A 16114-nucleotide genomic window follows, 5' to 3' on the forward strand; every position below is an offset into this window, starting at 1 on the left:
TCCATCAAAAACACAATTTATTTATTAACATAAAAAAAAAACACATATACATATTATTTACCATAACATACTGTTATTCAGTACCTAACAAAATAAGATTTGACCATATTTTTGCTGTTGTTTGTTTTGCAAGTTTTTAATAAAGATGCTTTTAAATATGTTACACATGCAAAACAAGAGAGAAAGAAACAAAGGCAACAGATAAGAGAGAGACAGTGTTTCTTTCAGGCTTTGACTGTCCCAAGTTCTTAAATAAAATCAGGAGCTGGCAAACGGTGGTGGTTCTCACGAATTTGTCGTTGCTCAAACCGCAAACTCTCATTTATTTAGAAGCTATAACACAGACCCCAATGTTGGCTTCAGTACCACAGACATAATGGGACAGTACATACAAAAACACAACATTTTTAAGCAGTGTAACAACTGAAATGTGAAGGTGACAGTAATAGAAAGGTCATGTGACTCGCTGTTAGAAAAGCAATCTGAGGTGGTTTTTGGTTTGGAGATGAATGAAGTAACGGAGCGAGATCAGATAGTTCTTTGCTGGTTCTGGAACGATGTAAGACAGGTTCAATTTGAATTCTGCTCCACCACTCGCGGAAAACAAACGGAAAGCATTACAGAGGATCATTTCAGTTACGTTACGCTGCTAAAACTGCCGAGGGCCATAAGCATCCTTCTCCGACAGCTTTTATTCGGTACTTCTCTGAAGCTGTTCTAAGAATACTTGCTCTAAGATTAAAATGCAATGACGGTCTGCGTTTGTTACAAGTTTAAACCTTGGTTTGCTTTGAGAGCTCAGTAGTTTGATATTTTAATTTAGTGCAGTCTTAAGATCCTGAAAGACCTCCGATCTGGACGAGACACCACCAGTCTCATAGCAGTGAACGGGACCGATAACGTTATTCCACACAAAGCTGTCCTGGGGATTAAAATACAAGCTCAGTTCATAAGCATTAAGAAATGGGGTGTTTGATAAAACACGTTGTATGTAGCTTTGCATGCAATACATAAACAGCTGGTGCAAGACTACAGCAAGTACTGGCCAGTATTGTTTCAGTTAACAGTTAGACCAGGAGCACTCCAGGTTTGATAAGGACAGTCCTGCACAGACGACAGCTTTCTTCTGTGCAGGATCTTTAAGCTGCTACAACAGGGTAGATGGCAGCAATGGCCTATTTGACAGAAGGATTATTCTTCAGTAAAAGGTTCACCAAACTAACAAGGTTGGTGTTCAAAATATTATGCAGATAATTACGACGAAAAGAATAAAAACAAAGCGGGTGCACCCTTCCCATGTTTATTTATTTAAACAAGGTCATTTTCTTTTGTACCTCGCAAGAGAGTGGTTCAGATTTCAGGGCTGTAGTGAGTTGGAGGAGCATGCCCTGATGATCCCAGCCACATTTCAAGCTTTTCAAAACAGATTTAAATAATCAAAAAGCCATGTCAAGATATTCAGAGATATCTTCAGCAATCCCGCAGTTGTAGTGCGAAATGCAAGAACCCACGAGCTCACTCAAGGTGACTCAACAGGAACCCTTTCCTAGGAGGTATAGGGTCCCTTTCCTTGGATAGACTCCTGTGCCACAAAGGGTCACAAAATTGCCTCTGCTCCAGATCCCCTGTGGTTTCACTGCAGGTCGTTCACCATGTCAGAGCCACAGTTCATCAATACATTAATATACAGCTTGCTCCTTCCTACTGTACAGTACATTACTCCCCCAGGCTGTTTGATCTCCACACAGGAAAGAGAAAGGGGCAACAGATATTTTACAAACTACTGTTCCAGGAATACAATTCAGAGTTTATATGCTTCAATGAAGAATCCTGGATTCTTTCCATTACTGGCACTCTGATAAATTCCTCTTACGAGCGACACTCAGACCTCAAGTCCCTGGAATGTATACTTCTGGAACGGACAGAACACACTGGCTAATATATTAATCTTTCGCTCTGCATTAAAATGTATTAAAATCAACCAGGCTAGGAAAATAATGATCCGGATTTCTCCTTGGTCAATATTCCCCTCCCTGGTCCTTACGTCACTGTAGGGACATCAATAGACGCCAGTAACAGTTTGGAAAACAATAAATAAGAAACAGCCCTTGAAATGTATGTATGAAGCAGCTACATGGAGCATGCTTCTCCAACACAGGCAGGTTATACCACTTCTCCAAAGACACAGGCAAAAATGTCATGGCTTGGCTTCTGCATGATTTAGATTAGATGACAGCTCCAGTAATATCATTAACACCATCAGGTTTGGAATTAAAAACTAGCCTCATAATTAATGCTCAAAAATTAAACCGTAAATATTTTATAATAATAATAATATTAATCATAATAATACTAATCATTATAATAAACAGTGCAAATGAAGGTGTAAACCCTCTTTACAAGAACAAAAAAAACAGGCTTGTTGACCTCAAGGGGACATGGGGATATTTAAGAATGATGGCGAGAGGTCAGGGTAGAATATGGCAGGTCCGAGATGTCCAGGCCTCAGCTCCTCCGGGTCCTAGAGTGCTGAATGAGCCACTGTAGTGTGATATCTGCAGCAGAGGAGAGAGGAGCAGACATTACAAACACACACTAGCACACTGCTCTGTACACACACACACAGCCGCTAGCACACTGCTCTGTACACACACAGCCGCAAGCACACTGCACTGTATACACACACACTGAAGCAGGAAAGGAGGCGATGTTACACACACACACTCACACTGCTGTGCAAAAGTCTTAGACATGTTGCATTTTTCTACTCTGATGCATTATTTGAGCATCAACACTTTACTCAAAGCCTCCACTAGTGTTTTCTACTATTATAACAGCCTTGGCTCGCATAAAGAAGGGAAAACATTGAGTGAAATAGCTCACATCGCTCGATTATCATGGGACTGGAAAACCCCAAAAGCTGTCTAACAAGGATAAGCAATACTTGAAGATAATATCCTTAAGAAAAGGAAAGAAGACAAGAATTGGACTGACAACAGAACTGGCAGAAGACACAGGTGTTTGGTTTCATCTACACTGTACTGGCTACACAAGAGAATAAGTCTTTATCGCATTCCATCCATTTTTTGGTGTTTCTTTTTATTTCTTGAAAGGAAGCCCGTGCTAGTCTGCAAGCAGCATAAAACACATGGTTAAATATCACAGGAGAAGAGACGGCAGCCAAAGCAGCTTGCAGCTACAACTGCGTATAGATTTCTGACTAAAGGCTTAAGGGTCAGAGAGCTAGTTAACTGCAGGAAACATTTCGCTTCTACAATAATAGGAAGTATTTGTTGAAAAAAAAAAAAAGAAAGCAATTGGACTCAAACGCTAAGCTTTCATGATCTGTTCACAGCTATTTCTTGGCTCAGAGTTTTTAGCAATGACCTTTTAAAAGCCCATTACCTCCTGAGCTGCCTGGGGAGGGTTGACACACCAGGAAAACTGCAGCCACAGCACTTGAGCAGTATAATTGGTGAAACCAGTCTGATCGGTCTCTTTGTGAGACACTGGAGAAATAAACTTGCATTCCCTGCACAGTACGAGGGCAACTGAACTGAGAGAGACAGAAACCTCTAAATGGGCTCGCCTGAGTGGCCATAGCCTTCCCGTCACTGCGGTCGGAAAGACCAGCCCTTTCTGTATATCCCCTTCGATCACTGCTTGCATAACTGTACCATGGTAAGGTTCCCAGCTACAGGGATAGAAATGAGATTCAAATTGCACAGCTGTTCCACCCATTCCTGGTTTTACTACAAGCTTGATTAGGCACAGTGTATAGGTAACAAGCTCAGGTGTGTCTTATTAAACTCATAGTACAACTAGGAATGGATCAAACTGCTATGCAAGTCTTACTTCCATCCCTGTGTCCATTTTATACTTCATAGATGTTTCTTTCAGTTTTTAATGACCTAGCTGGGTGTTAATCAACACTCTCTAGAGAACTTTTTGGTTCTGTCTGTGCATCAATTTCGCACACATGCTACAGATAAACTGCTTCATCCTGGCGCTTGTGCGGTAGATCACATGGTGCAGTTTGCAGCAAGACTACAGTACAGCACTGGAACTCGGTAGGTACCAGGAGGCGTCTGCACGTTCCACACTGGATTACAGAACCAAGAGCAAAGAACCAGAATGTCACGGATACTTTTTTCCTCCTTTGGGCTGGAAGTTTGTTACTTACCAATGTTGTCCTTTTCCTTGCAGGAGATGGAATAACAGCAGATTTCCCGATCCTGGATCGCAGACAGGTTCCTGCACAGGGAGCAAAACAGGGGAGCATTACAGTGCTGTGAAAACAACCGACCCTAATACCCTGGCTTTACTCACTGCAGGGTCTTCACATTAAACCAAATACCCTGGCTTTACTCACTGCAGGGTCTTCACATTAAACCAAATACCCTGGCTTTACTCACTGCAGGGTCTTCACATTAAACCAAATACCCTGGCTTTACTCACTGCAGGGTCTTCACAATAAAGCGCGTGTTCATCCCAATTGTAAAATTGCCTTTGTTCACTGCACTCGTCTCCAGTGGGCCGACCTTGAGAAGGTAAACTATTGGGCTGATCTGGAGCTACTTCGGGGTCTGCTGCTTCTCTTCTTTTCTAAAACTACTTCCCTGAGGAGTTTGGACAAAAATAACAAACAGCCCATCTGCCCACAGTGGCTCTATAGCCTATTTGGCGAGCCATGGCAGCCCTTCACCGACGGGAGGCTATTGGTTTGGTTGTCCTCTCCTAGAGGAGCCAATCAATTAAGGGTACCATGTTTTGGAATTTACTATCAGATGATGTAAAAGGTTCTTATGACTAAAAGTTTTACAACTAAATTAAAAATGTGGTTAAAACAAAGTCTGATTTTAATATATTATAAGGGTTGGGTGGGTATTTATTCAGGGAATTCATTTGAGTTCTATTTATTATGTTAACAATAGTACTGGTATATCTATAATTATAATACAGTAAAAAAAAAAAAAAATTATAGGATTTTGGTTTATGTGAACCAATGTATTAATCTTATTGTATTTATTGTACTGTGCTGACTGGTTATAAACCATCTCTTTTTTGGCCCAGGGACTCCCGATGTAAATCAGCTTCTAGCTGTCTGGGTACAACACATCTTGTGAACACTGTCCCTGACAGATAAAGAAGATTAAGAATAATTCATGCAGCACATATTTAGATGAGGAGCCTCTTTGTTCATGTACTTCATCAGTGCAAAGTTTTTTTTTTGTTCTTTAAATCATTTTTTGGATTGCCTAATCTGCACATGTTACACAACAACACTGCGAGGGAAACAGAAGAATTATTCTGCGATATGCTTCCCATCTCTACCACCCATGGTCAATCAAAGGAGGTCAAAGCCTGACTGTTTACTCCTGACAGAGCGCGAGAAACCAGCTGACCAGCGAACAGCAGAGTGCGCTTCAAAACATTCTTCAACTTACATTCGCTCGATGAGCTCCTTTTCATCCAAGGCACCAGGCAGGTCTCGCTTGTTCCCAAGAACTAGGACCTGCAGGGGTTAAAACAAAGACAGAATTCATCCAGACATGCCCCAGCCAATGTAGAGACTACTGGGTGCTCTACAGGTCCCCAGACAGACGCTGGTTCAAATCCTGTCCAAGGACGGCATGATGATGCCACTCGGGTGTTACTGTGCACCCAATGAGCCACAGTGCACAGGAAATAAGATCTGGTGTGAGCAAACTCACAGTTAAACTGCTCTGCAATGGAAGGGGGGCGTGTGTGCATAAGGGGGGATGGGAGGCTTGTAAATCTTTGAATCCTGTAATAAGAGAGTCAGGACCACCACAATTAGAAAGGCTTTTATACTGCAACGAGCCCATTAAAAGCTTCTAGCGTTCATTACGATACTGCTCTTAACTGGCAGAAAGGCTGATGCCTGGTGCCACGGCTCTCTGATCACTGGCATCTTGTTTTCAATTTGTCCCGAGTGACACATTACAAGCACGGAACTCAAAGACTGCACTGGCTACATTTACCAGTTAGTATATTTCTGAGGCTCCTGGTCAACATATTAATATGCTGCTCCACAAAACCTTTAAATACAGCACGTCTTCCAACCCCAACTAACCACACTGCTTCCCAGCATCTCAGTTTTAACCACTGGAGTCGATCAAACTGCCTCCCAGTCACACAGCTCGAAGCCACCAGACCAAAGTGCTTCACAGCCATTCACTCCAACCACTGGAGCAGGGAGGTCACACAGTGTCACATCTCCAGACACGGCCCATTTGTCCTGAAAGCACGGCCTTGGAGGTATTCAATACCTGGAGCCCTTACTCGTGCTGTGCAGCACCGCCCCTGTGAATGGAGGCAGAGCGACATCTTTGTTTTAATGAGCTCCTGTCCCGGGGGACCGTAACGTCACCAGATGTGGCACCATCTGCACCATCACACAGACACACTCATCAACGCTCCCCATCACCCGAGTGGCTATCACGCAGCATGAGGAGTTGGAGACAGAGAGCCGGGAATGGGGGGAGAGAACCCCAAGGCACCCCCCCCCCCCCCCCCAACTGATAGAGCAGCATCTATTATTAATACAGTTGCTGCAGGAGTCCCCAACAGGCTCTCTTTGCACCCTCTTACACACACGCGTGCAACACCACGGACAAAACACACAAATGAACCGCTGCATTATATAGTATGCTTGGTTTCCGCTCAAGTGGAATAAAATACTGCTCATAAGATATTAATTACATTTATTCCACCCAGAACTAGATAAAACAAAGGAAAAGCTGTTCTCGAAAAAACAGTTTCTTGGTTCACTCAGTTATCATCTAAACAGCATTATATTAAATATAGTCCGCACTATAATACGATGCAATTATATAAATTATATATTACCCAAGACCTCAGTTGTTTTAAGTTATATATTTTACAATAAAACGTACTAAATAAAGCAGCCCTTATTCTTGCGCAATTAACATCTCTGCTGATGTGCAAGTCACACAGGATGTGCAGTGATGGAATGCCCACTGTATATTTTTTTTTTTTGCAAGAAATATAGCAGATAAATGATTAGAATACAGTAGCAGGGAGGTTGCTATAGCGACAGCCGGCCAGTTCACTTCAGCTGCTTGTGGAAGCGAAAGCAGAAAGCAAGGCAGGGAATGTCACTTCCTCCACATACCTCCCATGGTTAAGAGTAAGCAGTGGGGTTCCGAAAAACACTGCATTCCACGTCCCCACGGGCTGCTACAACTGTTTAAATAACATACCTGTCATTATTCTTATGATTCTTAACATCCTGACAAATTATACAACTAAAGTCTGTTTCAAAGCTCTTTTCAAAATGTCCGCTCTAGTGCACTGCTAGGGTAAGGATTAGTGCCCATGTTGTCCAACAGGTAACACAGCACTAACGATCCAGGATGTGGTGTGGAACAGAAAAGCCACTGCGTGGGTCCGTTATTTAAACAGCTGTAGAAGAACGTAGGGATGTGCAATACTGTATTTTTCAGAACCCTGCTACTTACCCTTTAAGGCTCATAATAACTTGTGCTGAAGAACGTGCTGATCAAGTTTCACCACAATTAGATAAGCAGTTGCATGTAAATCTCTAGTACAAGATTATATTATGTAGTACTGCAAGGTGTTTAGGATTGCTGCAACCCTCTGCAGAGAGGGATTACCATTTCCTATAAACCCATATATGTGGTCTATGCAGGTGAAGCCCTCTCAGTTTTTTAAGTCCTAAGCAAACCCCTTCATCAGGAATACTCACAGGGATGCCCTGCAGCTGGGGTTTGTCCAACAGGTTGTGCAGTTCATTCTTAGAGGCTTCAATCTTACCCGGGTCAGCTGCATCCACCATATACCTGGAAAAAAAAGAAAATATTAATTAAATAATATTTCAATACGACCCATTTGAAGTGCTACATGAACCAATGACTGCCTTTGTCAAGTGTTCTATCATTAGAGAACGATTTCCAATTCGGAGCGTTCCACAACAAGTTTAGAGCAGGGATGAAAATAAGACAGCAGTTTCTACCCAGTCCAGGTTTTACTACAAGCTTCATTAGCACCAGTGTACAGGTAAGCTCAGGTGTGAGTTATTAAACTCGTAGCAAAACCTGAAATGGATCAAACTATTATACAACAGAAGTCTTATTCCCATCCCTGTTAAGTGTGCAGATCCTGGAATGTAATTGGTACAAATTTGCAACGCGTTGATTCCAGTAACACACACACACGCAGGTTGCCATGACGAAGGCAGCAGCCAGGCTCGGTACTCACACAATGGCGCTGACTCCTCGGCAGTAGCGCTCCCACATGCTCCGGAATCGAGGCTGGCCGCCAATATCCCAGAGCTGGAGGGAGAAAACACACAGACCAGCATGATCAGACTCACCAGAATCCCATCTAACACAGCGGCTCCCAGCCCTGCCACTCGAGGTCTGTTCCAATCCAATCACATTTAAATCATTTCATGCAGCCACTTCAATAAACTCATTCAGTAGCTGGCTGGAACGGCGATCAAGGGCTGGGTTGGGAACCACGGATCTAGTGTATCCACATGGAAATAACGCGTGACATACAGACATGCACGGACAGACTGATGCACCATGCACTCTAACATTCTCAACTTCTGCTCATGAACGTCCCGATCAAGCTTGCTCTCAATTGAAGAAGCAGTCCTCTAGACGTAATTGCACACAGATATGGGCAGACAGATGTACATTGTTTGTTAATTCAAAGCAATGCTTGTATCTATTTGTATCGCGTGGGGGGATCTGCTCTGGGGTTTTAAAGTTTCTTTAGGTGCTTTTCTCTTAACACAATATATGCTTATAAAAAGCAGATTTAGGGAAGTTGTGGGAATTCCTAGCAAAATAAATAAACTGAGTAACAAAAGAAACTTTATTTGGATAAAATTCACTAGACGTGATCACAAAATGACAAACTCCATTTTAGAGCAGGTGCAGTGACTTTTTGTCGCGATTAACAATTGACATCACGAAGATGCTGCAAAACGCTGCTCTGTCGATCTCGCGCAGGTTTTGTGACTCCTGGTCTCCCAGTTCATGGCCTGTCATTGACAGAGTGCGTCTGGTTATACCGCCTCGCCAGGTTTGAAACTGCTGGCTGTGAGCACCCAAGATGGAGCCACAGTACACTGCCCTAGTCCAGCCTCCAGCATGCCGATCGCACGAAGGCGCTGCTCTCTTGACAGACGTGACATCATTGTTTTTTGTTTTTTTTTCTGTTTTTTTTTTTTTTATTGCTTTTATTCAAGTAATTCAACAGCTGAAATCACTCCATATCCAGTGTCCAATCAACTGTCTCACTTATTAGGTGATTAAGTGCATATGCTTCAGTCACAGTCACTCAAGCGTGTCACGGTGAAGGATGAATGATCAAGTGATTAAAACAGACACCAAAAACACTTTGTCAGTGTCCATCATTTATATATCTTATTTTTTTCCGATAATAAATGTGTTTAACAGCGAGAAGTTTCTTCTGATGCTCAGTATACATTCCTCAAATTCTAAAAAGAGTTAATGAGATCTTTTGTATTCCTCAAAAAAAATCTAAGTTCGTCACGATCTCTCTGAAACTCCAAACTGGAAGCGAGTCACATTAGCACGCTTGTTTTTCTCTGAAGGCATGCCTTACCCTTTTATTGTGAACAATGTAAAGTTCCTTGGTGGTTTTTCCTTTCTATTTGATCACACTTATGGATCAGTCCACCTCTGTACCTAGCGGGAGATTCAGCAGTTTAACAAACCCTATCTTGCACTTACCTTGATAGTCACATTTCCCTTTGTGATTTTCCTCATGTTGAATCCCACGGTTGGAATCATATCCTCATTGAATTGCCCCGACTGTAAAAGAAATAATCAACAATTAACTAATAGAGGTTTAAACAGATGAACCGAAGAGCTGTAGTGTTTTATTAAATGTTGAACACAAAACGGACTGATTAATCAGGATCCTACATTGATTTTTCACAAGCTTCATCAACTATTGTCTTGACGAATCAAACAGTGCTGAATCCATAGTGCGGAAATCAACACAAAAGCACAACATTGAAGATGAATAACTCATGGCTACTTTTTCATGATGATTTTAAAAAACGCAGGTTTAAATGTTCAATCTACTAAAATGAAAATGTACGTGATTAGAATTAGCAAATATGAATTTGAAGAACTCAGAAGTCTAATTTTATAATCCAGGCAAATACTAGAAAATTAGACACCCAAATAAGAAACTTCAGCGTGTGTTGGAATTTAAAAAAAAAAAATTAAAATCAGGCTAAAATCAGGCATTATTTAATTGAATTACTTTCTGTAATTTTCTTGCCTGTTCTGAAAAGGGGACTGACGGAGATAAAACTCCCACTGCACCCCAATGATCTTGGTATTGTCTTTCAGATCTCTAAATCCAAAGACCCTGAACAGATCAGAGATATTACCTTGGCAAGGCATGCTGCTTTTGAGAGGCATGTCAGGAGGCTTGTTACACAGGGGAACAGTGGAATTCTACCAAAAAACAGCAGAGGACTTTTTCCAAGTGTTGAGTATTCCCTGGTGCGGTATAGGGTTGCTGCTAGCTTACCTGCAGCGTTGTTCGAGCTCAGAGTTATTCTACAGCACAGTGAGATATTAGGAAGCCTTTTCACCTTGAGGTCGGTAGCCATTCGAATCCAACACAGGTCTAGAGTCATAATCAAACCTCGTCACAAACTAGCTGGCTGTCGGGAACTGCCGTGTGCCAAGCAACGCTACACAATTATACCGGAGCCACGCAAACACGTGGAGAAGAACATACTACCTACCCTGGACCAGAAGATTTCACTTATGTAATTTGACATTTGTTTCGAGCATTACTACTAAAATTGGACACACACTGGATTAAAGAGCAGGCACGGTTTCGTCAGCAGCAATCCTCTGTATAATCAATATTCCTGCAGCGATGGTACAGGGCCCCCTTCCTTGAGGCTTCCCGTGGAGCACAGGAGGAGCGGGACGCTCCCACAGCATGGACTCCAATCTGGATATATGGGTCACGCTTAATACCGCAGTAACAATACAGGGGTCTATTCAATTGATCTCAGGGATGGAAATAAGACTCCTATTGCAGAGCAGTTTCACCCATTCCACGTTTTAATACAAGCTTGATTAGCCACAGCGTACAGGTAAAAAGCTCAGGTGTGTCTTGTTAAACTTCTAGTACAGGAATAGACCAAACTGCTCTGCAACGGAAGTGTTATTTCCATCCCTGGATCTAGACAGTGGCGGATCAATATACTGATGTAGTCTGAAATCATTAAAATCAATCACAGCCTGGGGGTTAGTCTCAGAGTATCTGTTGCCTCTAAAATCAAGTAAAAAGACAGGTTTGGTTCTGATTTCATATTTATTGAGATCTGCAACTGTTTTGATCGATTGAACAGACATCTGATTTACTATAATCCATCGCCAGCCCATGCCTGGAACACGTGCAAATCAAGCATATTAATCTATAATGCTTAACGAGACCACGGCCATTTCTGTACAATCATCTTCAACATCAGTGTCCAGCCTGTAATCCCTTCTGGGGATGACGTGACCTTCTCTCATCTGATCGATGGCAAAATGGGTGTGTTTTAATAAAGACTGATTCCAGTATTGATCTGTAAAGATATTGTATTCTGAGAGTGCTATATTTAAAATGCCAATGTATTTATCAAAGATCAGGATTTGTATGAATGAGTCTTTATACCACTGCTTTTTATAGTTAATTCCTCGCACTATTACAGAACTTAATGCCACCGATGCATCTGTGAGTTTTCTTTTTTTAATAGTTATAACAGTAAAATAAAACTCAACTTCTTGGCAATTTTCTACTTTCAAATTGTAGCTCAGAATTCATGTAATATAAATTTTATATTTTATATATATATATATATATATATATATATATATATATATATATATATATAGATAATATATATATATATATATATAGATATATATACGATCGGTTATCCATAGTATGACATAAATTATTTATTCAGCACTAGTACCAAATCTTACAATGAAAAACATGTAGACATGAAAATATGTAACCCACTGCATACTGTATGTAAAAATGTTAACTCTGAAACCCTAAATACAGCAGACTTTTTCACTGAGAGCTGCTGGCTCATCTGACTGAGCGAACTGCAAAACCCCCAGGACACATGGGATAACCGGGAGTCACCACCCCCAGGACACATGGGATAACCGGGAGTCACCACCCCCAGGACACATGGGATAACCGGGAGTCACCACCCCCGAGACACATGGGATAACCGGGAGTCACCACCCCCTGGACACATGGGATAACCGGGAGTCACCACCCCCTGGACACATGGGATAACCGGGAGTCACCACCCCCTGGACACATGGGATAACCGGGAGTCACCACCCCCGGGACACATGGGATAACCGGGAGTCACCACCCCCGGGACACATGGGATAACCGGGAGTCACCACCCCCTGGACACATGGGATAACCGGGAGTCACCACCCCCTGGACACATGGGATAACCGGGAGTCACCACCCCCTGGACACATGGGATAACCGGGAGTCACCACCCCCTGGACACATGGGATAACCGGGAGTCACCACCCCCAAGACACATGGGATAACCGGGAGTCACCACCCCCGAGACACATGGGATAACCGGGAGTCACCACCCCCTGGACACATGGGATAACCGGGATTCACCACCCCCTGGACACATGGGATAACCGGGAGTCACCACCCCCAGGACACATGGGATAACCGGGAGTCACCACCCCCCGAGACACATGGGATAACCGGGATTCACCACCCCCTGGACACATGGGATAACCGGGATTCACCACCCCCTGGACACATGGGATAACCGGGATTCACCACCCCCTGGACACATGGGATAACCGGGAGTCACCACCCCCGAGACACATGGGATAACCGGGAGTCACCACCCCCGGGACACATGGGATAACCGGGAGTCACCACCCCCAGGACACATGGGATAACTGGGAGTCACCACCCCCAGGACACATGGGATAACATGGGATAATGGGAGTCACCACCCCCAGGACACATGGGATAACTGGGAGTCACCACCCCCGAGACACATGGGATAACCGGGAGTCACCACCCCTGAGACACATGGGATAACTGGTGAATAAAAAAGGGTATAAAAGCAGTGGCAAACAAGCTCAGAATCAACTGTATTACTAACACAAGCCCTTCTGAGGTAAACTGCAACTGTAATTGTTACCTGTACCGTGACAGCAGCATCGCTAGATCTTCAAGTGGAGCCGATTGATTTTCAGTGCAAACAGCATCTCAAGGATACATTCAACAAAGAGCCACAGCAAGATTTCTACCAGTATGTTCCAGTCAATGAGTTCCCCAAATTGTCAGAACAACTTCTCCAAACCGTGAGTTTATCTGGAAGCTTTTACAATAGCGCACAGCTCTTCTGGACAACGGACCTTAAATCAAAGCACAGATCAAGGCTTGTGGATGAACACTTGGCTGATGTGCTGCACGTGGCCACAGCTAAGGATTTACAGCCACATATCAAGACACTGGTGAGAGAAAATGAGTGCCAAGTGTCTGGACAGAAGTCATAAAAATTCATAGCGGTACCAAACTGCATTTTTGCAGGTTGCCATTATCTTTTTCATTATATTGTGGAATACATTTTAAATACCGAGACAGCGTTATATACTCTGACATTGTATTTTACTGTTTGAGATTTCAATTGAACGTAAAATACTCTGTTTCCCCCATTCTATTACATTTGTGATATTGAGGGGTTTTTTTTTCTGGTATAAATATATAGAACATTTTCACAGGAGTAACTTAGAGATATCTTAAAATGATGTACATATCTAAATGAACAGGAAGGTATTTAGAGATCTCTCTAAAATGACAGCGTGGTGTTCCAAAACATTATTTAATTTACATTATCTGTAAATCAATTTGAGATAACTCCTTCATTTAGAGATGAAAATAAGCTATCTTCAAAATGGGTTATCTCAAATTCATTTAAAAAGACATCTGCAAACAATTTCAAGGTATCTAGAAATGTTTTAAGCTATATCTTAAACTGCAATTTGAGAGATCTGTAAGTGATCAGCTGGCTTGCCAGGTGAAGCACAGGTGAGAATTACATTATAGACAGCACCATGTGTTGAACACGAAACAAATACAAAATAAAGATACAACGTGAAGTGCAGCTACAAGAGCGGTCACAGTCCTGTCCAGTGTGTACATTCAAATACCTGAGCAATAAACACGCCGTTTAACATAATTTCCAACATCTAGTTTCACTGACCCCGATTAGCACTAGTCCGGGTTAGGAGTTTTTCAGGTCTGATTCGAAGGGCAGTGGCCTGTGATGCTTGTTTCATGTAGACCTGGGTGATATTAATAACTGGACCCAAGCAGGGCTATAAAGCTGTACCCCACCCACCAGAGGGCCGCCCCGGCTCTCCCTAGACATCTATACTGTAATATAAGCATAGGTTTGGAAGCCCGTGCGTCTGCTCTTGTTAGACCAATTTGTTATTTTGAAAATATGTTTTTTTTTGTTTTTGTTTTATGAAACTGTCATTACACACAGGCGTCTAAAAAAACAAACAATTGCTTCGATTTAAACACCTAACCTCCACCAGCCCGGCTGTGTCAAGATGGGCCTAGCTCAATAAACAGACATTTATTTTAAATCGAATTTATGTAGAACATGCTTCAGAATTAAAAACCCCGATGCACGTATATTAGGTTTCTTTAAGGAAGGGCAGTGGCAAGGAAGGGCAAGGGCATATATATATTTGCTTAGATACTTGAACTGTACGCAAATAGTTGCGTTTCAATGGTGGAATATTATTTTTCCAGGTCATATGACTGCCTGGTTGTAGTATTGTAGTATATCGTGCTGACGGTCCTGAATGTAGCTAATCACAATATCGTCACTCAGTAATATTACTCGCATCTTACAAAGCATCGTGTAACTGCGATTTATACCACATTAACAATGTGTCTCTAACGACCCTTTTCTCGATTAATAATATTTGATTGCACGGTACTAATTGATAAATAAATTGATAAATAAATAAATAAATAAATAAAAATCACAACATCAATTTTCCATAATGACATCTGCAGCAACGCCTGGAAATATTTCGAAGGCGACGTACACAATATCAGTCCAGGCATTTCTAACACCACAAACGTGTTTGTAGAAACGGATGCATGTTTAAATATTTACCGCAATCACGTTGACAAAGGTGGTCTTTCCCGAATACTGGAGCCCCACCAGGGTCAGTTCCATCTCCTCCTTCCAAAACAGAGCCTTGAACCAGTCCAGCAGTTTGTTAAATAAAGCGATCATCTTGGCACGCTAGTTTTATTTCTTTTTTATTAGTATTATTATTATTATGATTTTTGGAATGACTGCCGAAAAAAAAACCAGCCTGCCCCCCTGCCTTTGTGCTTGTCTCCGTGTCCGCTTGTTGAATACCGTATGATAACACACCGCCTCGTTTGCTGTCACTGAGTACTGCTCCCTCTACCTCGCGTTCTGCCTTCCTTCCTTCCTTCCTTCCTTCCTTCTTCCTTCCTTCTTTCTCTCTGTCTGTCTGTCTTTCCCCAAAGACTTGCCCTTCGTCAATGGGTGGGGTTTACGCTCCAGCTGATCGGACAAAGCTCTGGGTTTACACGTCTCCGCGTAAAGAAGGCATGCTCGTGTTATCTAACGTGGACGCTTCAAATCACAGCGGCCTCTAGCAGAGAAAGAGCAACACTCCCGTTGTTTCAGAATGAGCGTCCCAAGCAGACAAGGGCAATCACAGAACGCACCAGGGTTTGCAATTGCATTAAAGTGCTTTACCATACCTCTCTGTGCTTTACAATGCTTTACCTGCTCTATACCATGCCTTCACTGTGCTTTATTACACATTGCTTGGCTTTTACTATGGGGAACCTAAGGATGGTACAGCTCAGTTTTCAAAATGATGATGCTATTAGATGTAATTTTATAATCTGGTGAGCCTACTTTTATTTACAGCTGTGTTCTGTACACTTTTCAATACATCAATACACAAAGGCTCAGGCTTGG

At 42.4% G+C, this 16114-nt stretch overlaps 1 protein-coding gene across 1 annotated transcript; it reads right to left on the reverse strand.

Annotated features, from left to right (window-relative positions):
• LOC121304722 (ADP-ribosylation factor-like protein 8A) lies at positions 1–15681 on the reverse strand. Its single transcript, XM_041236076.1, has 7 exons — positions 15266–15681; positions 9774–9854; positions 8266–8339; positions 7754–7847; positions 5448–5515; positions 4184–4254; positions 1–2555 (listed from the first exon to the last, which is right to left on the reverse strand). The coding sequence occupies exons 1-7, from the start codon at positions 15386–15388 to the stop codon at positions 2506–2508; spliced, it is 561 nt and encodes a 186-aa protein (XP_041092010.1). The 5' UTR covers positions 15389–15681; the 3' UTR covers positions 1–2505.
• Positions 15682–16114: the final 433 nt, after the last annotated feature.

The sequence above is a fragment of the Polyodon spathula genome, chromosome 39 (assembly GCF_017654505.1).
Source record: "Polyodon spathula isolate WHYD16114869_AA chromosome 39, ASM1765450v1, whole genome shotgun sequence".
Taxonomy (NCBI): Eukaryota; Metazoa; Chordata; class Actinopteri; order Acipenseriformes; family Polyodontidae; genus Polyodon; species Polyodon spathula.